The sequence below is a fragment of the Ambystoma mexicanum genome, chromosome 2p (assembly GCF_040938575.1).
Source record: "Ambystoma mexicanum isolate Mex_15411 chromosome 2p, UKY_AmexF1_1, whole genome shotgun sequence".
In the NCBI taxonomy this organism is placed as follows: Eukaryota; Metazoa; Chordata; class Amphibia; order Caudata; family Ambystomatidae; genus Ambystoma; species Ambystoma mexicanum.
Genome location: NC_090923.1, coordinates 895,190,951 through 895,217,590, shown reverse-complemented (window position 1 = coordinate 895,217,590; position 26,640 = coordinate 895,190,951). Strand labels below are relative to the sequence as shown.

The 26,640-nt window shown below is 45.2% G+C and overlaps 1 protein-coding gene across 1 annotated transcript in view; it reads right to left on the bottom strand.

Annotated features, from left to right (window-relative positions):
• Positions 1 to 26,640, bottom strand: part of LOC138566879 (homeobox protein six1b-like) — a 132,658-nt gene that overhangs the window by 31,579 nt on the left and 74,439 nt on the right. Inside the window, exon 2 of the mRNA XM_069644598.1 lies at positions 1,025 to 1,188. Within this exon, the coding sequence (XP_069500699.1) occupies positions 1,025 to 1,188 (164 nt within the window). The remainder of the gene's footprint in view (positions 1 to 1,024; positions 1,189 to 26,640) is intronic.

Genomic DNA, 26,640 nt, shown 5'->3' with positions numbered 1-26,640 from the left:
TACAACTCAAATTAAGTCATTAAATCTTAGAGAACTGCTTTGAAAAAACATTGGCAAACACTTTGAGTGCAACGTTTGATGGTAAGGCTTGATTAAAGCAAGTTCAAAGAGTTACCATGAGGAGGTGTTTTGGGCGGGTAGGGCCAGGAACTGGGTCGAAATGGTCATAAGGATTAGCATGGCCATGGGCACTCAATGGGTGGGCACATAAACAAACAACACCTATATGCTGTGTGTCCCTCCTCATAAGCCATTCCTCCCTATCTGTACTCCAATGCAATAGTTTTGGCTTATAGATGTCGCAAGCGACAACTAATATACCAAACTAAAAAGTGGGGGCCAGATGAAAGCTTAATGGTGATTATAGTTTCTGCAGTCATTGCTGTAGAATTGTTTATAATTTCTATTGATCCAATAAAACCTGCAGCCATAATCCTCCGCTTTTAACAGCGTGTGATTTCAATTCTTTGAGTATGATTGAGAATATACAAAACTGACTTAAGCATGTACATACATGGAATAGTGATAAATGGCCAAGTGCCGTTGTTTAACTTTGCACTGTCATAGGACACAGGGGCTGATATCTTTAGTAAACACTACCCTGAACCTGGTTTAGCGGGATGTCCATAAATTAAGGGAATACGGGCTAGTCTTCTTAATACATATCACACCCCGGGGATATAAGAGAAGAGACTACCAAGGGTTTCCAAAGGCAATAGACTCCCAGAATGCACATCTCCAGCCAATGAGAAGCCATGCACTTCAAACTCTGGGATGTCCTTTAGAACGGCACCCAAAGAAGGCACCTTGTCAGGCTTGGGTCTAACTTTCCCACTGAATATACAGTAAGGACCTCACCATACCTGCCTGTGCATATCCAGGGGCAACCAGGGCCTAGGTTCTCTGGCTGGCATTCACAATCCATGGAATTCATTTTAAGATCGGATTGTGGGGTAGTCCTCCTCCCCACCTCACCCCCACCCACACACACCCTGCTTGCCCCCCAAGGATGAGCTGTTTTTACCTTTCTTTGGTCTCGGCTGCCCGGTCTCTTTGCCTCCTGTTTTTGAACCAGTTGCTGACTTGTGTGGTGGTGAGTCCGGTGGCTTCTGCCAGCTCCCTCTTCTCTCGCGGGGACGGGTACGGGTTGTGGATGTACCACTCGCGGAGCACTCCCCGTGACTTCTCCTGTAAGGAGGACATGATAGAGGAGATTTGCTCAGTCATCATCCACAGTGATTTGGTCAGGTCAGCACTAGGATGGAATGCATGGTTAGGCCCCACAGAAGATACAGAGAGTCAAGTCCCCACTGGCCCCTCAATTCCACATACTGCTGTTGATGTTCATGTTAAGCATCACCCAGGCCAAACCAACCTATCTGCCTCAGTCTTATTTCAGCACGCTCATAGTTAACCATACGTCCTCTAATCACTCCTCTTTGTGGCAAAGTGATGTCCATCCTCAAAATGTAAGCGCTGCAGAGGGGACCTCTAGGAAGCAACGACACCCAGCTCTACTTTGTGTCATCAGGAGTTCACCTCCCAATGAACGTTGGTTTCCAAGTTCCTAGAACTCAAGTGTCAGGCTGCTCACATCATCCAAGCCCATCCCAGCAGTAGGAATCCTACCAAAAAGTCGACTCCAATACCGCGCCTCTGCAGTCACTTCGACTTTGGGGGGCGCACAAAACACGGACTCCCATTACTGGGCTCAAGCAGAGCAGGGATTGCGGGGGTGTTCCCCGCTCTCCTTGGGCACAGTAATGGGAGTTGAGGGTTGTGGGCATGTCCCCGCTTACCATTGTGGTAAGCGGGGGACAAGAAAGTTAAAAAAAGAAAATGCAACAAATACTGAATGATGCAAACATCACTGTAGACGATGTATTCCATCGTCCCTGTTTTGCTAAAAAAAAGCTTTTCGAGTTGGATTGGTGCGTAACAATTGACCAAATTATGACTTATAAATTGTATAAAGAATATGGTGTATATGTCAAACAGCGTACCCCACGATATGACCACATTACGCTATTCCCTTGCGACCATACTAGAAATGCATATATATGGTATAGATTCAATCTTTACTATGCAAGGGAAAGAACGCAGCATTGGAAATCTAGTGAAACAAAAAACTGTCTGAGATGTCGCTTTCCTGGATGTAATGAAACATTTGAAACATTGAAGCATCTCATACTTTATTGTCCTCACTTTAAGAACATGAGGACAAATCGATTGTTGAAATTTGTCAATATTGAATATGAAGATTTTCTCCAATTTTCTATGGTCCAGGTTGATGGAAGGATTGCACAAACCCTTAATCTATGAGTTGGTAAGCTTTAGCAAGTATACTGAAAAGGAACTATTAATGTTCGATAGGGGACATGCAGGATCTGTTCAGGCTGTTTGATCCGTTCTCATTTAGTTTTTCTTTATTCTGTCACACTGTATGAATTTTATTTGAAAGAGGTGTTTTGTTTTACTTGTTAAAAGCATTTATAAATGGTGTAGTGTTGTAAATTGTAAGGAACTCAAATATTAACTTCTTTGTTTGTCCTCTGTTTTATATTATTTTAATTATTTTATTTGAACTAGTGGAAGAATATATGATGAAAAAAAAATGAGGGGATCTGTAAATAGGATACTTTGTAAAATGACAAAATGTGACTGGAATGAAATATGTATATGATTACGTCTATATTTTTATATTTTGTAAAGGCCTTACAACATTTTTTGTAATTGAACCAAGAACAAATAAAAAAAAAAGAAAAAAGAAAAGCACCCTGCAGCGTCAGCTCCGACCCACGTTAGTGGGAGGAACTGACACCACTGGGATAACGGGGTGTAGGCGGTGCACACAGAAGTGTTCCACCGTAAAGGTAAGTGGAGTGGGGTGGTGGGGGGGTTGGGCCGGGGGACGCAGGCAAAGTGATCTATCAAATCACTGCGCCGGGCCGTAATTGGCATCGACATTTTCATCAGCGCAGTTACGGGTGGTGCAGTGATCACATAGATTCCAGCAGTAGACCAAACCAGGTAAAATGTTTTTTTTTAAACTAATAACCAGTGATGTGCCTTTCCTATGCAGAGATGGTGGATAGCGTGCACATGGAAAGCAAACCCTAAGTTATTTAGACTGTAATGCACAAATGAAAGCTTTTCAGGGTGGCACACTTATACCCTAACACATTTACACACAATGCAGGCCACACAGCTCCACAGCATGCACTCTCATCCATATGGGCTAGTGCTGTGAGATGACTTTACATCGGCCCCATGGCACTGGCATGTCTCAGCATCGATGTAAAAACACTGGAGTGCTGGATCATCGCTTGTTTTCAGGAAACAAGAACTGAACACATAGGAAGGGGGCAGAGTCAAATTAGACAAGGAAAGGGGGTAAAGAGTTTTCCACCCAGTTTGGTGTACAAAATAGCCTGATGCTTATGCACCGATGCCTTTACACTGATGACATACATATGGTTTTAGCACTAATGTAATGAAATGGAATTGGCTAGAGCCCATGCTTTCAGCTTCCTGGGGTACAATATGCACAGTCTAGGCCAGTGTGGGCTAAAGGCACAAGCTACAGGCCAGACGGGATAAAACAGTCCGAACCTGCATCAAATGGGCTACGGCAAATATATGCAGCCTGCCACTGTACACGCCTGAGTCATGCTGTGAGGTGTACATATTCCAGGACATGCACACGCTACTGAATGAGTTATACAACCTGGAGCATTTAAGCCACGCAGGCTAGAGCAACTGCAGGCCACGTGGCCTGTAAACTATGAGGGATGACATGCACAGGCTCTATGCCAAGCAGATTGGAGTTTCCACACTCCTGATTACATGGGCCTGTCAGTACCCTTACACAGCAGGTGCCTTTACATTGTTCTTCTGTGCGGTGAAGCGATACCATGCGCCCCTCTCTTTACTTTCAGGCAGGTTGCAGCCTCAGAGGAGCAATGTCAGACACCACCCCATTTGTGTTCATTTGTAACATTTTCAGACGTTTGCAAATATTCATTTCACAATGGCTTGGCACATGAATCAATTTAAGTGCTCCTTTTGGAGGCTCAGGGTCATGGTGCTCCTGCTCCTAGACCTCTCTGCAGCCTTCGACCTGGTCGAGCACAAAACGCTATGCCACCATCTCACGACCTCGGCCCAGTTCTCTACCAAGGCTTGTGACTGGATCTCCTCGTTCCTTCAGGAGAGGGTAATGAAGGTCTTCTCTGACACCGCCAACGCAACACACAGCCCTATCAAATGCGGAGTCCCACAGGGCTCCTGCATAGCCCCTACATTCTACAACCTCTTCACGAGACCTCTCTTCAGAATACTTGACGCCCTGGGCATATCATATACAAACTATGCAGATGATACACAGGTTCTCATCCCCCTGTCAGGTGACTACACCAAGGACCTGGACACACTCAACAGCATCTATGCCACCATTCAATCTTGGATGGCTGAGAACTGGCTTTGTCCAAACAGTGATAAGACTGAACTCCTGCTTGTTGGCTCCCCATCCACATTGGGCAAACTTGATACCAAATACCAATCCTTCACCGTAGACAATATTCCCATCAAAGTCTCTCAAACTATCAAAACACTGGGTGTGTATCTCGAGTCCAGCCTCACTATGAACAGACAGGTAAATGCCATCGCCTCTTCTGCAGCATCTCACTCCAAACTCATCAATGCCATCAGGCCCTTCCTATCACGCCAAAACTGCATCTCAATTGCAAGAGCCATCATCGGCTCCAGACTGGACTATTGCAATGCTCTGTTCATTGGAACCTCCCAAAAAAACCTCACCAAACTCCAGATTGCCCAAAATAATGCCTTAAGAGCTGCTACAGGCACCTCTCGCAAGGAACACATCTCAGGGATCAGAAGGCAGGTACACTGGCTTCCCATCAAGGAAAGGGTGGTTTTCAAAACCCTGGCCCTTACACATAAGTGTCTTCACAACCTAGCCCCTCCCTATCTGACTCAAAGGATATCTAGACAAACAGTCACCAGACCTTCAAGGGCAGCCTATGCCAACCGCATCACTGTCCCGCTCACACGCAGAGTGCGCGCAGGAGGCACCAGCTTCCCTACTATGGCGGCAACCTTATGGAATAGTCTCCCAGCTCAGATCAGATCAATCGACTCACACTCGACCTTCCGCAAGGCCTTAAAAACCAACCTCTTCACCTAAAGCCCCCGTCTTTCTAGGTATGCATGTCTATTGTACCACCCTGTATAGTTGAAGATCTGCCTTGCCACTTGTTACCTATACTAGAGTATTAGTAACCAACTGTAACGACCTATGTGTATTCTCTGTAACCATGCAAATGCACCTAACCGAATGCATTTAAATATACCTTTTAGGGCCGCTTACTGTAACCCTCAAGCAAGCCTTCTTAAATTTCCTTATAGCGCCTCGTTGCCTGTGGGCTGTAGTGCGCTTACAAATGCAAAATAAATAAATAAATAAATGGTCTCGAGAGGATAGCTCAGGGGCAACATGCTCTCCTCAGAAACAAGACAACACCGAGCAACACGGATTCGATACCCGGGGCTGAGCTTAGAAACCTCTGGGTATTAAGCGCGTTATAAATAACCTATCATACAAATGTGTACATATAGTCTACTGTTATTCACCAAGATACCACTGATGATGTATTCAATATTGTTAAAAAAAAAGGTGCAGGACACCACTCCTTTAAATTGTATTACTATGTAAATGACTCGTTTTAGGCTTCAATTCTTGATCCCATACATTCTGCCTTCTAGGAAATGTTGGAGTTTGCAGCTTATTTATATTCACTCTCCCCATACCCCTTCCGCTTTCAACATGACATTAAGTGCTAAAGCTTTTTCTGTGATCGAACAGAAGTGGTTGAAGCTTGAATCCATCTCAGCCATTCCAGACCCTGCAGGAAAGAGCACAGGTATCAATGCTGCCCCCTGGGGGTACTGGATTCACTCAGATGATAATGGGGGCACTTCACAAAACATCTGGGTAAGGAATGCCCTTCAGACCCTTTTCGGGTCCCTGTTGTGACCCCAAGACCCACAGAAACCTAGGAAGTCAAAGCAAGTAGCTCTGGCCATATGGAGGGAGCCTGAAGGTCCCCCCAGCCCGACCCAAAAACCTTTCATGGAAAAAGGTCCATTCCTCCTTAAGGGAATGGATTGTTAGCCTTCTGAAACCCCTGGCATGTGCCGTGATATGTTATCTTCTTCGCTCGCCTTCATCGGCGAGGGAATGCAAGTCCTTAGTCCATCGGCAGAGTTGCTGAGGGATCCTCCGGCGGTATGAACACATGCACAGACCGAGTGAATACAAATAATCCCTCGGTGAACAAGATAAAAAAAGTGGAACTTATGCCAAATACCATTCTCCCGCTCAGGGCAGCATCTTAATGGTTACAGAATTGCTATTTCTCTGTGACGAAGAAGTTACAAATGTGTCTTACTAGAGTATTCTCTGGCACTAATTTCACATAATGGGTGGCAAGTGGACCCAGACTGAAGCAGGCAGCGGCAGCAGGGTTTTAAAGTGTGTGGGCGGAGAGTACATATACAGGTTTTGGCTAGGTTTAAAATCCAAAATGGTGGCAGGGCTAAATATAAGCGTACGCCAAAAGCCTTTCTAGCCACCTGAACATGAACCCTCCATTCTTCAATCACAAGGCGACTCCGCCAATATAGCCTAGGTGAAATTAATGTCCCTAAAACCACCCCATGACAGGAGAGATCAGACTTTAGAAGCTAACCTGTCCAGTCAGCCAGTGCGAGTGCTTGTGAGTGCTGGCAGGTGGAGAGCAGTTGACCAGAGAGCAGCAGACCCTGGGAGACACAGGTCTTGGAGACCCCGGTGAGGAGAGCTTGGCCGTGGAGACCTACAAGGAAAAGACGCTGGTGTATGGTAAAGAGGGAGAAGTCTGTAGTAGAGACGAGGGGGAGATCTTGGTAGGAGGAGATGTGTGGTTACAGGAGAGGATTAGTAGCTAGAGTGTAATCTAGAAGGGGTATTCTGCTTTACTGGAAACAGAAAGAGATGTTGCTGGAGGAAGAGATTTGGCTTTGTTAAATGAGAGAGATATTTTTTGGGTGTAGAGGACAGGCAGCCCACCTTGGGAAGAACATTGAGGAGTATTACCTGCCAAGAGTAGATGAGAGATATTGTACAAGAGAGAGATAACACATGGAAGAGGAAGGGCGGAGGGGGTCAGTGAACAGAGAGTTATCATGTTGGAGAGGCAACAGAGTTATATTGTTAGCGAACGAAAGGTGGGAGATACCATCTTGGAGAAAGTGGGATATAATGGTTTGTGCAGGAAGGGGAGAGATGTCCCCTTGAGGAGAAAGGAGGGAGATATTCAGTTAGAGAAGTAGAGTCAACGTGAAGAAGGCAGTACTGAAGAGCAGACTTAGGAGAGAGTTGTATTGAAGAGTAGAGCCATCATATGAGAATGGAGTGCTTTTAGCAGAAGGAGAAGAGAGATACTATCAGGAAAGTTACAAAGGGATTCATTGGCTAGAGTGGGGCGGGGGAGGGTTGCAACGGGCCATTTTGGAAAGGAGAGTAAAATATGGTCCATCCCCTTAGCCACAGAGCATAGGGAAGTCCCAGAGGACCTCGCTGGTCCAGATGAGTTTGTAGAGACAGGAGGAGAAATGTTATGGTGCCACTACACCATGGAGGAGGTGGGATATCATAGGCGGAGACAGGACAGAGATGGTCCCAAGGGAAACCACAAGATGGGAAGGGGGTGGAGAATAGAGTATGGTCATGCTTCTCCACCAAAACCACCAGGGCGCATCCAACCACCCCTGAAGTGCTGAACCTAGGCCCAACCTCTCAGAAAGCCCCTGCGATGCCAAACGGAAAGAGTCCCTAAGAGGCCGCGAACAGTAGAAACCCTGGAAACATTGCTGCCTGACAAAGTCTCGAGGGACAAAACGAATAACGGTGGACCAAGACTGCAGATAGCTACGACAGCCTCCTTGAAGAAAAAAGGCTGTGTTTTGCTACTTTGGGTTTTGGAGAGACTTTGGACACTTTAGCTTTCTCGAACTTTGAGAGAGCCTGAACAGTTCCCTTACAACCCCTGTTTGGAGCATGCAAGGATGTCTCTACTTACGTTGAGCCCACTTTTCAGAGACACTGGCCCTCCCTCACTTTATACCTGGACACTAAGCGTAAACATACTGATATCCTGGTTTATCATTTACTTTTGCCATGTTGAGACTCATGAGTTGAGTTTCACCATCGCCCTGACACACCACGCTTTGGTTTGTACAAAATGGTTAATAAAAATCCTTTAAACATATCCTAGTATCTGGTCTCACTCAGATCTGTAAACACAGTGACAGTTGTTGCGGCCCTGTCACTCATGATATGAAAGATGGACAAAGTCAACTCACTTAATAAATCAAAAGCTTTGGCCTGAGCCAAATCATTTGCACAAAATCCAGAATGTGTGGCAACTTCGCAGCCATTCTCCTTCTTTTGGCACCAGAGTTGTCACAGTGAAGGGAGAGTGAATATGGGCATAGTCGTAGGATCTTTCTCCATTCGTCACTCTAAACTCTTGATACATCTCAGCGGGCCGCACCATTCCGATTGGTATTATGGTAATCTCTGGATAAGGGGGTGTACATGGCCTGTAGTGGACTGTCCGCACAGCCTGGCAGCAGGTACGTAATTTCACCAAAATGCCAGGGGAAGTGACATCACACATAAATTGACCTCTGATGACATCAGAGGAAGTGACGTCATTGGACCCAACCCAAAGTGACGTCACAGGGAGCGAAGGAACACAAACTTTCGCCCCTTGATAAAACAGAAAGGGACATCATATAGCATTGTTCCTACATACACAGCGAAAAGTATGGTTACGATATCACGATATCACTATAATGTGATATACATTTCATACACAAATGGATCACCATATGTATCGTTAATATCAGTGTGCATAGGCCCATATTACCAAATTACTGTGAATGTAAGAAGACATCCAAGGCCAAATGACAATGATGTGTTATTATAAAGCACTTGCGCTTAAGCGCTTTATGTAGAACAAATATACATACAATATCACCCAACCAGTGTTGGTACTCATTTATGGTCCTCAGAAGGATGAAAGGCTGAGTTGAGGTGTTTAAGAGCAGACTAAATTAGGGACTCACCTCCTGAAGTGTGCCTGAAATAAACCTTTAGAAAGACAAATTATTTTTATTCCTATTCGGAGTGTACATTAAAAAAAAATATATATATATTTTAAAAAAAATATCTTTTAGGGGTAGCAAGTGAGCCCCCAGGGGTCGCAGTTGTGACCCGTGACAACCCCCAAATGACGTTCCTGCCTGGCAGGCCCCAGTACAGTGAGGTTTCTGCAGTGGCTCAAGGCCATTACTGGTCATGTCGGCCTCAGAAACTAAGGATTAATTCTATTAATGCTATTAGCTACTAGTAGACTTTTTAAAGGCAAAACAGTAACATGATTACATTGTGCATATGTCCCTTAAATTAATCTACAACTCAAGATGGAAAGAGCAAAAGAAATAGAAAAGGGAGTTGCTCCCTCTTCTATTTCCATAGCACTGCACAGAGCAAGATGCTAGGGCGGGAGGTGGTTAGGTAAGTGGTGCAAGCAGAGGTTTCAGGATTCATGAGAAGGCTGACTGAAAGAGAAACATGGTGCCCAGGGCATTGACTGACAACAAATTGCGGACATGATGGAGATGTGCAGGTGGCCCGGATGGGGCACAGGCAGTTAGAGGCAGACCAAATACCACATTGTCTCGGGAGGATAGCTCAAGGGCGATGTGCTCGTCTTGGAAGCAAGACTTCATGGAGTATTGTTGGATCCCTGGGTATGCACCTAGAAATCTTTGGGTATTAAGTGTTTTATAAATAACCAATTATTATAATTACTTGGCCATTTTATTGGCAGGCGCCTGTCCAGCAAGTGCAACAGTTATATATTTATTGAACTCAAACACAAGTGGAACACACAGGCAGTAGGTAGACAAGGACAACAACTTGAGAATTGTACAACCAAATGGGTGTTTTGATCTACTTCCTCAAGGAAAAATGACCAATTGTTTTTCAGGAGTACGTTTGATCCAGATGCAGAGGGAATTCTGCCTGAAGATCTTCAAAGAATGAAACTGCGAATGATAGTGCAAAAACCCACACAGTGCCTTAACATGTGAAAATATCTTCTGAAAAGGATACCTTCTGGATATAAGTATACTGAACAAAGGAGAAATAAGTTAAGAGTTATAAAATTATTTGAAATATTAGGGAAAGGCAGCAAAAGTAACCATGTGGAAGAACAGCAAGTAGCAGAGGGTACGCAGGGCGTTGTGGAGGAAGTGGTAACCACTGCGTAAAGGACAAAGGGTGATGAGAATGACCTCCAAAATGGCTAGCAAATTCTAATGTTATTAAGAAAGACCTAGATTTCTTTGCAAGTTAAGGGCTATGGAGTCATGTGGGGGGGGACTAGATGATATATTGCTGTAGTGACTCTGGGAAGTGCTTCAATAACAAGGTTAGTCTACACACATGCGCGCGATTGCACATGGGCAAGAGACTCGATAATTGCACATTTAGTGCAGGAAACGATTCATTTGACCGACATCGGTGGATCCATGCTCTCTAGAAAGGGAAATATAAGTGGCAAACCTATTACAGTGGTTTCCCCTCAGAACTAATTAAAGTAGCTAAAATAGATACAAGTTCTTGGTGCCCCACAGGGCTGAAGGTTGTCTCACTCATAGTATCTGGATGCCAAGTGCTGAAGGTAGAAGATCATTCTGAAAACAGACAAAACACAGCAGCTCAGGACCGATGACCAGCAGGCAGAGGGGACGGTGAGGGACAGGTAGAGGAGGAGAACATGGAAGAGGAGAAAGAGCCACGTCCTGCTCCTGCCATGGCGGAGGTGCCAAGCCATGACGAAAAGGAGTACCAGGGAGCAGTGATCCCCCTACAATGCCCAAAAGGTCCTGGGTGAGGGATTATTGTGACCTGCCACCATGGAGGACCATCAGGTGGGAGAAGCCTGAGGTCTTCTGCACAGTGAAAGACTTTGTGAAGAGGATCAAGTGGGGCCAGAAGAGAAGGGGCAGGGCCACACCATAGGGAAGACAACAATGTGAAACCATATCAATCAGTGGTATAGGAAGATGTAGGAGGTCCACAAAGATTGCTTGCAGGGGGGAATGAGTGGGGCAGTCATGAGGGAGGGAATGGCCTCACAGGGAGATTCTAGTGGCTGCCAAGTGTGTGATCAGGATTAGGAAATATTACTTACACAATAGTCAACACAATGGCACGTGTAAGACAGAAACTGGTCGAGGCCCTACTCTACTACAGCCACACACACCTCAAAACAACCTTAGTCCACTGTTAATGTACCGAGTAGCAAATCATCGTCATCATCCGAGCTGTTGTGTTGACTATGGTGAGATAGTCTTCTGCAATGAGGTTCTTGTTCATTTATATAAATGTCAATGGTTCACCATGCAGCACTGAAATGCTCATCCTGCAATTAGACACACTAGCCTTGGCAGCACTAAAAACGCTCTCAGAAATCACGCTGGTGGGGTGGCAGCCTGATGATTCTAAGGCAACTTGAAAAAGTGCCTCTGGCTCGCGGGACCACGCACTGTACCAATACTGTAATGGGTCGTTATCTCTTGAAGTGGGTGAAGTGTCCTGTAGTAGACATCAAGCGTCTGTGCGGCTCCTGATCCACTGTTTGTTCCTGCTGATGAGCCGTCAGTGTTGAAGATGCTCGCGTCACTCAAGAGGCTGTCCCACATTCTCTTCTCCCTGTAGGCAGCTCTCTGCAATGCTCACAAAGCTTTTAGCAGATGTCAGTGATGCACTGCCCATTGATGCCGCCTTCTTCCATGACCTTGACATGCCAGGTGCAGCTGGTAGAAGTTGTGCTGGTTGGTATTCTTCCTGCTGCCTGTGTTATTTTGCCAGTTGATGTTGTAAATGCTGCATCAAAGCATTCTGGCACATTTTCACAGTGTCTCCTCCTTGTGATGCTTGCTGTGAGTCCCTATCCTGCATGACACGTGGGGGGAAAGCGTCCACTTTTATTTTCAACGGTGGCTCCACGAAGGAAGCCAGCAAATATTCAATGGTACCTTTAGATCCAACCACCCATGGATCACCAGACAAAGTTCAAAGCAGGTCCCTCACCAGCAGTGCTGTATCCACATCACCTGCCAAAGCGCAAGCCCTTGACATGTTATTTAGGTTCACCTCAAGGAAGTACACCAGCAAGGGAACTCCAGTCAGTGATATTTTGTGATGGTTAACCCTTTTGCTGGCCTCCTGGAAAGGTCGTAGCGAAGAGTAGACATTAGAAAAGTGGAAAAGTGTTAAAAAGACACATAGATAGCTCTACTGTGAATAGCGTAGTAATCGAGGATGGTATTGCACTACTTAGGTAGCCTGGTTAACGTGTGCAAAGTAGCCATTGAGGTCTTTAGGTTCTGAAGTGGCAACTGTTGGCATACTTGCAGTTGGTACAGTACATTTTGGCATAGTAAGCCCAGCTGCAACGGGAGCGGATCTTCTGGGCCACAGTGACCCTTTCTTTCACAGGCTCACAATTACTGATAAAGCTTGTGAGCATGAGGTTACAAACATGCACAATGAAGGGGAGGTGCGTTGTGTTCACAATTCATAATGTGGCAAGGACATTTGAACCATTGTCTGCTGTTCAAATCCTAAAAGCAAGCTATAGGGCCCTTAGCCGTTGGGAGCTTGTCCCAGATGAAAATTCCTGTAAGGTTTCTGCTCTGAAATGCTTGCATGAAAAATGTTTTCTGGTGCTGAATCTTTGCACACCTTCTCCCCCTTAACTATTCCGGGAGACTCCTTAGCTGCTCGAGAAAGGAAAGGCCACCAAGTGTGCTGTGACAGCCATATAGTCAATGATCTGAGCAGTGGTTCACTTGACATTGATAAAAAGGACATTTTGTCCCACTGTCTGCTTTAGCACCTAACTCACGCTAACTATCACCCTGTTGTACAATTCCTGTACTGCTTTGCAAGAGGAAAACATTGGCTGCGAACTTCCCAGTGGTGATCAAATTTTGCCATACGGCATCTAATCCACGGTTTTCCACCATTGACCAGGGCAACAGATCTTTTGCCAACACTTTAGCCAAGTTAGCATCGAACAGGCATTGTTATGGGACTTGGCCATGCTCAAACGCTTCCATAACCCATCTCTGGTGCATTGGGGGATCTTTGCTATGCATCACTCAGATACAGTGGGTAGACCTTGGTGTCCTACTACCAAGTACTGATACAGCTGAAGTATTTTCAGGTGTAATTATGTAGATTGGTGGAGATATTCTGCTTGACTGAGGAGGGATGCACCTCAAATCTTTTGTTTGTGCATGGTGGTGCCGCATTCGAGTCTGCATAGATGTGGTACCCAAGTTGGTCCCATCCTTCCCTGTGCACATCATTTTCTAGCATGGTGTGCAAGTGGGCAGATTTCGTTGCTGCATAGTGGGCTAGCACAAAGTCTGTGTTTACGTGGCAAAATGGTGCTGGGCATGGTGGTGCTCGGCATGGCCCACACTGGTGTAATGTGAGTTCTGATCTGCGATGGTAATGTGGTTTCTCAAAGAGACCGTATAAGGCAGGGGTGCCCTTCCATTAATACTACAGCTTCTGCAGTCTTGGTGTTATTTGTCTCTTTCTCCCGAGTGCAGTTGCTTTCCAACATTAATGCTTATTCCCGTTTGGACTCTGTTGGAGCTTCATCTTTGTCTTGATCATCATCCATCTCATCATCATTACTGTCTGAACCAGCGGATAGGGAGCTTGGATTTTCAATCTCCTCCCGCTTTTCAAACACTCCTTCAGTTGATTTTCCCTGATCTTTGGCAGATATGATCTGCTTACTTCCCTATTCTATCCCTGAGACAGTGGATGAAACATAATGTGCCACCTCTTCTGTCGGTCACGGTAGATGTTCATTGCCAAGGTGCAATGCCAGTGCATTTTCCTATAATGGTGCATGCACCGCAGAGTGACTTATGGCAGGGGTGTGGAACATTAGTTGAATGATACCTTCAATTGACAACTATGTGCAATTTTGACTTACCCAGGGTGCACAACAAGCACAGATGCACCCGTGAGAAGACCCTGAGAAGTATGTCTCCCCATGCCCCGCACTTGTTTCAGTGCTGATATGGTGTTCTAAATATGTCCAAATGAGTGTTAGGCTTCCCCTCACATTTCTAGTTCTCTCTTGCAGCAAAATAAGTTAAGTGTGCCTCTGCCACTCACCTGATTTTGCGGTGGAGTGCACAGCAGTGGTTTGGGCAGGTAGGTGAAAGACACACCAGTCAGTGTCTGTCTCTTGAAGCACATGCTATCAGGTGACACCTGAGAAGAGGAGTCAGTAATCACTGGGGGAAGCTTGGGGAGAGGCACACTCCCAGAACCTATCCCCAAGGATTCCAGACTTCCCCCACTTCTCCTCCCATTTATCACCTGATGACACGTGTCTTATCCACTTGTTTCAAGAGATGGACAGCGACTGATCTGTCACCGGCCTTCCTGAATCTCTTCTGCTCCATCCCAGCAAAATCATGCTTCTCCCACAAGCTGTGCCCAGGGATTTGTTGCTCCTTCTGCTCCTCCTCTCAGTTGTCACCCAATAATGTGTGCTTCTTCCACTCACTTCAAGTGACAGACATTGACTGCTGTGTCACTCACCTCCCCAAATCTTTGCTGCTCCCTCGCAGTAAATTCTCTGCTGCTCTTCCAAGGTGTTAACCAATGGCACATGTCTCATCCACTCCACGAAATGGACAATGACTGGTGTGGCACCCGCCTCCATGAACCTCTGCTGCTTGTTTCCAGCAGAATCAGGTGATTATGCCCTCAAATAATCTGTCCTCAAGGATTCTTGACTCTTCCATCATACCATCCCAGGTGCCACCTGATGACACGTGTCTTGTCCACTCACTTTAAATAATTGGCACTGAATGGTGTGTCAACCACCTTCCAGAATCACTGCTGTTCTCTCCCAGGAAAATCAGATGAGCATGCTTCTCCCTCGAGTGGCACGCAGGGATTCCCTGCTCCTCCTCTCAGGTGTCACAGGATGGCACGGGTGTCATCCACTAGTAACAAGGGGCAGGCATTAACTTGTGCATCACCCGCCCCCCTGAAAATGTGTTGATAGAACCTGTGTTGTTCAATGATTAAAATCACTGAAAGTCTCACACATCACTGCCTAAGCAAAACCAACCCTCAATCTTTCTCTTGAATGGGTTCCGGTCACTCACTATCTCTGCCTACCTTTCTTCCAACAACTACTCTAAATGCACTCCAGTTTATTGACCCTTAACTAAATATCCTAAGCCTGCCTGGAGCAGTGCCTCACAGTCTCTCTTAAAGCCGCCTAAAACTGAATAGGAGCTTCAACCATGTGCCCTTTTTAAAGCCTTGTGGTTGAACTTCAGATGACTTTTTCAAAAGGTTAATCTTAGGTTTCCTGGATGAACCTCCTAAAATTCAGGAATGCACCTGCCAGGCATAGGCCAAACAGAGGTAATTGATGAGTGACACTCATTTTAGTGGGTGCTGACTAATCATTCATGCCAATATATTCATCAATTTCTAAGAGTCAACAATAATCACATCAGCCATGCCTGGATGGATGCAATGACACACACATTTTTGTACCATCCACAGTGTGCCTAAAGCCAGAACCACAACCAATGAAGACATACATTAGGGTATCTGTGATATATTGCATAGGGCCTGCAGCCTATTGCTCTCCAGATGTTGTGTACTATGACATCCATGATGTGCCTGCATTGATTATGCTGGGTAGGGCTGATGGGAGTTGTAGTCCAAAACATTTGGGGAGCCAAAGGTTGCAGACCCTCTCGATGATCTCTGGCAGCAGCTCACCATTATGGGGGCACAGCTAGGGTGATGGAACCAAGCATTGAGGAAGCCAAAATTGGAATGGAAAAAGCTGGTAATCTGTTTTGTAAACAGAAATAAGGTAATATGGCATCAAAAGTCAGTACCACTAGTCCCAGTTGGACTCTGCAGTTACCATACCAGTAACCCCTTTGTATATATATGAAGTGGGGCTTCAACGTCCAAGAAGAAGAAAAAGAGATACGTTTCTCCTGTCAATGGCTAGGGGAAAGACTCTTTTAAGCAAGCCAGGGCAGTTGCAAGACCACAAAGTTCTGATGACTGTCACGATGAGCACATCATTCCTAGAAGGGACATTCCTAGTAGGGCTAAAACACAATATTCTCATGTTGCTCCTGAAGAAGCCTTCTCTAGACCCACACTAACCCAAATGTAATCAAACCTCCCAGACATCTGAAAACGTGTCAATTTAGTAGGCATGTGCTTGACAAAAAGATTTCAGCCTCCTGCAATCTGGTCTTAGAGCCAGCTGTTGCCCTCAGACGATGACCCTGCAGGCACTGTGTGCCTAGCACACACTGGATGATTGTTTCCTATGGTGCTGGATCTGTCAGCTGCATGTGACATGATTGAAGGCGTTGTGTAAGGATGGTTGGGTGTAGGCTGACCTGGCTCTTCTCACATCCATCTGGTTCTTCTGAATTAGTGTGTGTGGGAGATAGCGCCTCTACCATGCCTTATGGATGACCCCCGGGGCCAGCCCCACAAACAATATTTTCAATCTGCATATGTGGCCAGTAGGAGTCTTATTGGTAGAAATGCGAACACCCCTGCCAACAGGGTCGGCACCTGCTTATACCTGCATGTCGTTTCTCATTAAGACTTCTACCGTTGAAAGCACATACACGTGATGATTAACTCTTGATGGCTTCCAATGTTCTCAAACCTAACATATCTAAAATCGAATTCCTTTTGTTTTTATATTCTTCTCCTTCGCGTCTTTACACTTCTTGCTTACAGAGTTTATCACTTTCTGATACTTCCTCTTTTACTCTGCCCTCAACGGCTAAATCCGGCTTTTGACCACATTTTTTTCTTTCAACCTCTTGTTACTTCTGTTGATAATTTCACCTGATAATTTTCCTTTTTTTCTCTTAAATCTATCAAACCTTTTATTTCAGCTGCTGAATTGTATCTGCTGGTTCAATCCATAGGGCTTTTTCATCTTGATTTGAGAAACTTGGTCTTGCACAGTCTTCCTGAGTGCACCCATGCTCCTCGGAAGCCATTTCTGCATGCTGCAGCCCGGTTGGTCTTGGGTGCCAAAAGATTTGAGCAGATTACACCTTTTCTTTGCGACAGTTTCACTAACTCCAAGTGGAGGTCAATATCCCCTTTGAAATCTCCTGTCATGACCATAAGGCACTGAATTCTGGTAGTCCTGGTTACATGTCAGTGGCGTTCAACATTGATGGCCATGAGGTCCTTCCAGACCTCCTTCAAGATCAGTCTGGTGTGATTGGATCTACCTGCCCCTGATTGAGATTATTTGTCCAAGTCAAAATGGGCCAATTCCGCTCTAGCCAACCCTGTGACGTGCAGGTGATTCTGGGCTCGTCGTCGCCCCTGCTGGCAAAGATCACCCAGAATTTCAATCCTGAGTTCCAGATCTAAGCGGATGACACCCAGTACGTAGAATGACACAAGGAGGATATGAGAAACGCGAGAAGCAAGTGACCCCTCCCTCCCCAGTTGCCTTAAATTAATCCAGTTTAAGTGAATCTTGGAAAACCTGCCTGAAAAGGTGAGCAGTCGAAGGTTTTCATCATGGGCCACCCCCCTTGGGGTCCCTCATTCTATTTATCTGCCCTTCTGAATTATGTCCCCATCTAAAACTATAGTTAATTTATAGACATAGCCATAGGCATGGAATTCTTTTCAATGACAAGTTCAATCGTTAGATCCGGCAGCTATCACTTGTATCTGACCCGCAACTTTGACCCTTACATCACTTCTTTACAGAGGGTCCACTTTGCAAGAGCTAACATTCTGTCCAGGCTTAACTATGCAGACTTTCGCTACATTGGATGCCTCAGACTTGCTATCCAAACTTCACAACATACAAGAGGGCACAAATGGCAGAAGTTCTATACAAGACCCCTTTGTTTATGTATTTATTTTGCAATTTACATAGCGCTCCAAGCCTGAAGTCAGGGCATCCGGGAGAGAAAGCTTACGCTGTTTATTATTATTATTATTAGACTTATTTTAATATATATTTGTAGATTAACATAGATAAAAGGTTACAGTAAAGGGGACATGAACACCGAGCATCTTCCGTCTCTCTCCAACCGTCTCCTTCCCCGGATTCCAAGCTGGAACCCTTCTCCTTCGGCCACACTGTCCCATCTTGTGAATGTGCTCGCTGTCCATCACGTGCTGAGTTATTTGAAGACCCAACACTACACTACACAAGCCCGAGGGCATCTAGTCGCTGTTCTTAGCAGTAAACAACGGTATGGTTTCAAGGTTACATGCAGGCAGACTTGTTATCGCAATTAATACGTTATTGCATGGCATTGACATTGTTACATGGTTGCAAAGTTACATGGGTACAGGGTTGCATCAAATACAGTAGCTATTACATGGTTGCAAAGTAACACAAGTTACATGGTTACAAGGTTGCAGAGGTGCAAGACATAAAATACAGTTGTTACTTAATTACTTATACACATCAATTGGTGCCAATGAGAATGTGAGTTCAAGTGAAGTGTAAGTTAGTGCAGTTATTTTTCTATTTTACATTACATTGGATTTCATGACAAGGCAGCCCCCCTCATCGGTATGTTTAAACCCCGTTACTAAAACTCACAAGCACTGTCCCAATTTGACTTCCTCCTTTCCCCTCTCGGATTCACTTTAAGCCAAAAAGGTGAGGAATTCTCTACTGAGAACAGACAAAAGCTAAAATCTTTTTGATGGGCTGTAAGCCACCAAGAAACAGCTCAATCACAGGGTAGCTCTGTGTGCCACATCAGAGGATAGCACTCTTTGGCACATCAGTGTAATCCCAACCAGACGTGTAGCGAACCCCAAAAGGCCAGAAGATCTCTTCTATACAGGGATTGCCACTGCGCGCTCAAGCATGTGTTTCTGCATATGTGCGTGTCTTCAGTGAGGGGTAGCTGGGGTGGAGCTGCCCCGCCAGGTACGCAGGGGAAGGGGGCCACATCTACATTCCCCCACTCACCTAGGGTGAGACCCCGAGTGATTAGAAATGAGCTACCTATGTAGGCAGGAAGGTTGGAATACTCCTTGCCAGTCAATGGGGCATTGTGACTGGAGAGGAGCGTGACTGTGTGCCACGGTGTGATTGACACCCACAGAATCCTTGTCCTGCAAGAAGGGCTTCACTGAACCAGGGTTCGAAATTGCTGGGCGCTAGTTATCACCTGCTTGTAGCCTAGCAACGCCTGGCTTAGCTTGAAACCAACACCTACCACAAGCTTCTTTTGGCTCCAGAGACAAACTGATGTCTTACAAACATGCGCACTATTGACATTAACTTGGAGTGTTTGTTTGAGAATGTAAACAAGGAAGAATTGGGACACACCTAGTACACATTTAAACATAATGGGCCATACATAATAGACAAAAGGTTAGTGTACATCTCATTTGGAAGTTAGATTTGCAGTGCACTGTGTACTCCATCACCCAGCAGCAGAGCCTGGTGACTGGGTGATGCCTGATAATTAAGAGCTGGTTTTAGCTCCTGCTCAGCGAATCTTAATTTCGAATCCTGCTGAACTCACCTGCTTTACTTCAAAGCAAAATACTTGAATGTCTCTGTCAAGCTCATGTCACCTCCGCTATCATACTATACATACAAAGCACGTGGGTGCACCAGCTTAGCTGCAAACCTTTGGAAGCCTTCATCTGCCATCTTGTTGGGAACGCGGTCCCTCATGTGGGAGTGGACTGCCCTATAAGATTTCTTGGTACGCCTCTGCACGCTGGGCCTAATTTGTGCGGGACCTATTTTATTTCCAAATGTTCTCGTAGGAAAACGGTTGGGCTTGCTGAACATGTCTAATACGGGGCCACTCCGAAAATTATTTTCAGGGGCCTCTTTTTGTTGCCAATCCACCCCTGCTATCATGTATAAAATGGCTTGTATATTGCCACTTCTGGCATTACACCCCAGTACGCACTTTAGTGGCCCCAGAAATGACAAAAGATAAGAATCGACAGACACGGATTGATACCTATGACATTCAAGTTACAAACCGAGCCCTGCAGTAGGCAAGTTAACCCCCTGAGCTACCTTACGGACATGCTTTGCTGTTACAGTCAAACGAAAATAGTTCTAGCATACTTCTACTGTAACAATATGGCAAGAAGGTTATGTATGGGAACCAGTATTCAAAACAACAAGACCTAGTGATTAGAAATAACATGTGTGCAACATTTAAAAAAAGACTAAAAAGGCTTTAGGTTTCTCGATGAAAAATACTTTTATTGTGGAGTTTTGGGAATTTATATTTTATGAACCCATATTTATATTTTGCCTGTGTAGCAATGCTGTTCTCTTTCATAGTTTCCATCACCCTGTTATTTTCAGGCAAGAGACCCTAGCACTGGTACATGGTACCCACCAGAAGTTCCCCCATGTTTTCCATCTGACCATATTTAATCCAAATCGCCAAAAAACCCATAGGACTTAATTGTATTCAATAGACTGTTAAAACATGTACTTTTCACTAGGTAGAGTATTTTTCTAAAAGACATATTTTCCCCCTGGAATGACAGCTGTGGAGCTATAATCCTAAATGTTACAAAAAAGAAAGCTCCCTGCTAGAATGCCGGCAAAGCACACACAGGTGTTTCTTCGCCTGATTCAATACGCGGCCCGGAAGTGGGGTGGTGAGAGGTCCCAGGCACTGCACACCTCCCTTTCAATGCAAAAAAAGAGGGGTATCTGTATTTAACGTCCCTAATTCTACAGGTCATTCAATCAGAAAACAACAGAGGGAATGAACTAGTGGACAGAGCAAGGATGACGGGATACACACCCAATTTTTAAGCTTGGTTTAAATTCCCAAGACTTTTTATATTATTCAAAAAAGTATAAATCTAAAACAAGTATTAAACATTCAGTAAAACATTGTGGCTCAAACATTTTACTCATTCACATTCATACTGTCATCATCAACCTCTCATACACAATTAATTCTTTGAAAACTGGTCTATACATAAAAGAACAGTCATATATCTGTTGCATCTTTGTACAATTACAATTCATAAGGACAAATCCCCATCACTTGGGGGTACCAAAAAAGTGTGTTATGTTGTTCCCACAGATTCTCACGTCGACACGTGTTTCAGTTGCTCTCAGCGAGCATCATTAATAGTGCTCTCTTTGTATGGCAACCTTCTTCAGGACAAACAACCAATTTTCTGACACATGTATTAGCTTGAGCCACACCATCTCCTATCCAATGGACACAGGAGGTGCAAAATGAGGTGTTTCCAATTCAGCACATCTCAATTGAAATCTTGAGGATAAATATCCTCTGATTCAGAGCAGGAATAGCCACGTATCCCAATGTCAATCTGATTTTTTCAATACGGAAGATACAGTCAGGTTGGAGTTCTGTATCAAAGGACAACTTCCTTCCTTGATCACCTTTCCGTGGTATAAACTGAGGTTAAATCTAGCTTATGCATCAATCTCTCATCTTCCGTCTGTGGTCTCTTTCACTCAATACACCACGGCGTCTGTAGTGTCAACACCTCCCTTTCAGACATATTAACGTAGTAACATACATAGCAACATTATCCATTCCATTTGCGAGACGCTAGTCCAGCCTTGGTTTTGACTTTGCCTTCTGGGACACGTAGTCCTCATTTTCCCCATTATAAATCCAGGACAACAAGTTCCAGAATGCAAAGTAAAAACCAGGACTGGACTACTGTTTCCTGAATGGAATGGAAAATGTTGCACAACTTCCTTGGAATGGATAATTTTGGCATGTAAGTACTTTGAGTCCAGACTGCTTAATTTCTAGACTTTGAGTCTGTGGGATTCTTCTTTCCCTCCTTGGGTGTTATAGTTTATCCCAACAGGTTACCTACTGCAGGGATCAGGCTGTTGAGGTTCTTCTCATGCGGTTCCAACCCAAGAGCCACGGATCTCCAGAATTAGCAATGCACTGGAGCTTCATCACCCGTATCTGAACTTTTTAATATTATTTTTATTATAATGTTATTCATTGAGCGTGGACCTCGCTTCGAGAAGCAACCAAGTGTTTCACAGAGGTATACAACAATACAGATACACAACGGAGCGCTGTACAGAGGTATACAACAGCACAGATGCATAACGCAGTGCTTTTCGGAGGGGACAACGGAACAGATATACAGCATGGGTAGGATAAAGCAGTAGTTGGATGGATGGTACATACCTGCACAGGACAGAGGAGAGTGAGGCCACTTCTGCCTGACTCTAAGATGGCCGTCCACCTTTATGAAGATTTCCCTATGAAACGAGAAACACTTGCCCAAGTAAGGGAATGCCAAGAGAGGATAAAAAGAGAAGATTTGAACCTTAGTCTGCTGTAGGAAAGTTGGGGAGACAAAGCATGGAGAGGGGCATGTGATGTGAGTAAGATTCGGAGAGCAATCCTAGAGAGAGCAGAATGATATATACCTAGAAAGCCTGATCCCATGGCAAAGAGAGCAGGGGATCATGCTAAGAGTGCAGTGCACTATATAACTAGGAGTCCTGCACCAAATGGCACAATGAATAGGGCGCTGTATCCCTAGAAGGCTTAATGCCGCCAGCAAGACGAGTCAGGCCTTATATCCCTTGGAAATCTGTCCACCTGGAAGCAGCGGGATACCATGAGAATGAATAGTCAAGAATCAAGCTAGGTGCTAAATCGCTTGAACTAAGCAGTCAAGAAGCAATCTCTGTGCTATAGCCCTGGGAATGAGTTGTCTAGAAGCAGGCAGGAGGTACAACCCGGATACTTAGAAAGTAAGAAACACTTCCATCCTGGGAGTGACTACGACATCGCACTTTTACTGGCCGCAGTTCAGCGTAAAAGTTAAGAAATGTGTCCGGGCCTGCCCGACTTGTCCAGCTTCTGGCAAGTCAGGTGGTTGGGCGGCCTTTTGAGACAATAGGCATGGATATTGTGGGTCCTTTGGATTCGCAAACCAGCTCAGGGAACCGATATATCTTGGTGGTGATGGACCTCGCCACGAGATACCCTGAGGCTGTCCCTCTGAGGAGCATCAAAGTCCCTGTGGTTGCGAAGGCTCTGATTGGGATATTCTTCTGCGTTGGATTCCCCAAGGTAGTCGTTTCTGACAGGGGATCAAACTTCATATCAAATAACCTCGAACAGTAAGACTGATTGCTTTACGAACTACCCTCCTGTCAGTATCCGGAGTGCATGCCTTTCCTTTGTGAAACTGTCTGTTCTCTGTGTTCCTTTACAGTGTGGGTTGTAATTGTAGTGTGCTAGAACTGTCTGTTTTAGTAATAATAAAGTAGATATTTTTATACAACTTTGACTGGACAATCCCTTTTATCATTGGATAATAATTGTATTTTCGCTGTGTTGCAACTAACCAACGATCCACGACCTTGCGGAGATAAGCCTGCCATTCTGTCCACGTTACCAAAATTGGACAAGGAGGTCTTATAATTTACTTGTATTCCAATCTGTTTGGATCCCTTCTGGTGTACTAGAGTTGTGGGGTTGATTGATGGTTTAGAAACCACTATTCATCCCTGGACCCCTGGTGCCCGGAAGTTGATTAGCCACAGCGATGGTGGAAATCCATCTAAACAAAATCGCCAAAGCTATAATGAAGGTCATAGACACCAGATTAATTGGCACCTTCAGTTCTGGCATAACATTTGATCTTGTGTCGGATGACATTTTCTTTGTTGCCAAAGAGCTCGCCCAAGATCCTCACCACTTCCTCCATCACAGTGTCATCACACAACTCAGTGAACAAATTCTCTAGCCTTCGACTCATAGCATTTTCGTAGCATGGCTCTTTTCCTCTCTGGGTCATATAGTATTATTATGTTTATGTTTATTTATTTGTAGAGCATGACGTTTGCGAAGAGGCATCTTGGTGCTACTCAGCAGAGCTGTGGGACAGAGAGTTATTAGAAAAGATGAGTTTTCAACATTTGCTGAAAAAGAAAGAGATTAGGCAAACTGTGAAGCTTAAAAGGCAGGGAATTCCACAGCAAGGAGGCTGTGACTGAGAAAGCCTGGCCATGATCGATGGTTTCTAAGTCTGTACCTAGGGACTAGAAGCAGACAGGCATCCGCAGAGTGAAGTGCATGGCCTGGTACATAAGGGTGGAATTTCTCCTGGAGATATTAGGCACATAATAGGCACAGTGCACCAAGCACGCAGTTTTGAATTTGATACAATGAGCAACGGCAGCCAATGAAGATGGTGAAGTACTGGTGAGATATGAGTGTAACGTGAGGAAGATGTGGCAAGATGGGCTGCAGAGTTCTGAAGGACCTGGAGTCATTGCAAAAGATAGGCAGGTTGTGCCAATAATTAATAATTACAGTAATCAACAGAAGAGATCACCAGTGCAGATGTCACAGGGCTCGGAAATCAGCTGGAATAAAGGGAAAGACCTTACAAAGATGTTTCAGCTGGAAATAGCCCTGTTGGCACACAGCCCCAATCTGAGGCTCCATAGACAGGTACGCAGATAATTTCACACCAGGATCTTTAATCTTCTTGGATTGGAGGGAGTAGGCAAAGGGCCAAAGGACAAAATTCAAAAAGCAGCAGTCCAGAAGGAAGAAGCAGAAGGAGGGCCCACAACCAGCACCTCTGTCTTTCGCACCATTCAGCTTGAGCCAATTAGAGCCCATCCATTCTCCTACAGCCTCAAGGCAGGCCCTAAACCTGGTCGCTGTCTCATTAGCCATGAGATCAAGGGCGGACCAGGATCTGGGTATCGTCTGCATAAGGGTAGCAAACAAAGCTGTGGGAGAGTATGAGCTTGGTCAGAGGCTGAACGTAGATGTTTGAACAGTCGGCGAGATGGCAGACCCTTGAGGGACACCACAGGTGAGAGCCTTACCCAAAGAGAGGAAAGGAGAAAGAGATAATGTTTGCTGACAGTCAGAAAGATAATAGGAGAACCAGGTCAGAACTGTCCCAGCAATGCCACCTCTGGCCAGGTGATCCAGTGGGATAGCGTGATCGATGGTGTCAAATGCGGCAGAGAGATCAAGTAGAACCAATGCTCCCACGCCGCCCTGATCATGCAGCCTTGCAAGATCGTCCAGTACCGAAACCAGTGTGCTTTTGGTCCCCCAGCCTGGGCGAAAGCCTGATTGTGAAGAATGGAAAAAGTGGCTTCTTCCAAGAAGGAGCAAAGAAGAGGGCCAATCAGCAATTCCAGAAGCTTCATCATGAAAGGAAGAAGAGAAATGGGACAAAAAATTGATAAAATAGATGCATGTTGCATATTTCTATCACTTCCACGAATGTTTGGAACAGGGTAGCCACTATCTCCATTGTATGTAGACTCTTCTGGGCATGCCAGAAACGATGGTGACAGTGTGGCTCACAGCATGTTGACTGGCTGCTATGCTCTTTTGCCTACATGAAATCCGGGTGTCAAACGGAAGGGATGTGAGGCACAGGATCGCGTTGCCAGTCTAAAGAATTATGAAACCGGGACAGTGATGAAGAGAGAGAAGATGTTTTAACCTGCTAAATTGTTAACTTTAAAGCAGTAACTATATCCAGATAGTTTCAATAGACTCTAAGTTTACTTGATCTAAAGCGGGAGTGGGAGGGGCATGCACAGAGCAGCCGTCTGCAAAGGTGTGTTCCGTGCAAGAACATCTGCCCAAGCTTGCTCAGCCATATCTCCACCACGTTCCCGTCCTCGTGCTCCGTGTCATTTGATACATGACCTAGAAGCAAGACGCTGAGCAAGTTCATACACTATAAAGTGCTCTCAGGTTGTCTCAATAGCTCACCCAGCTCTGGCACCGCAACAGAATGCCATCTGGTGAGAGTGGGCTAGTCTGAGTGTTTTTTATTTTTAATAATGAAATGATGCAGGTAATTATGTTTCAGAAAGTGGGCTCTGTCAATCAGCCCCACTTTCATATTGCTCCATGCCAAAATGCATAATGCAACCATGTACCTCACTGTGACAGTCTGCTGATCTCCCATGGAGTGGCCCTGCAGCGGTAACAGGGCAGGTCAAAGTTCACATGTGCATTTGTGAGCACAACTGATGTAACTGTGTACCTAAGCAATCTGGTGGCAGTTGATATAAACTAAATATTAGCCATATCTGGTTTTGACAGGGTGATTACTGAGATTACGCTATTATACAGCCACAAGTATTTAATGACAATTTATTGTCAGCTTGAAGGACAGTGACTCATTCATGACAGGGCCTGGTGTGTATCGAGTCTGTCTGGGCTGGCTGTACCCACCATATCATGTGGGTCCCATCCAGGAAGCCTTCACTTTGATCTCCCTGAGAAGGCTTGCCACATCCTCCAGGGAACAGGAACACTCTCTGGGAGCTCAGCTGTGAACTGGTACTACAACGGCAGTCCTGTCACTACAACAGCCACCTCTCACCAGGGTGCTGATTACTGAAG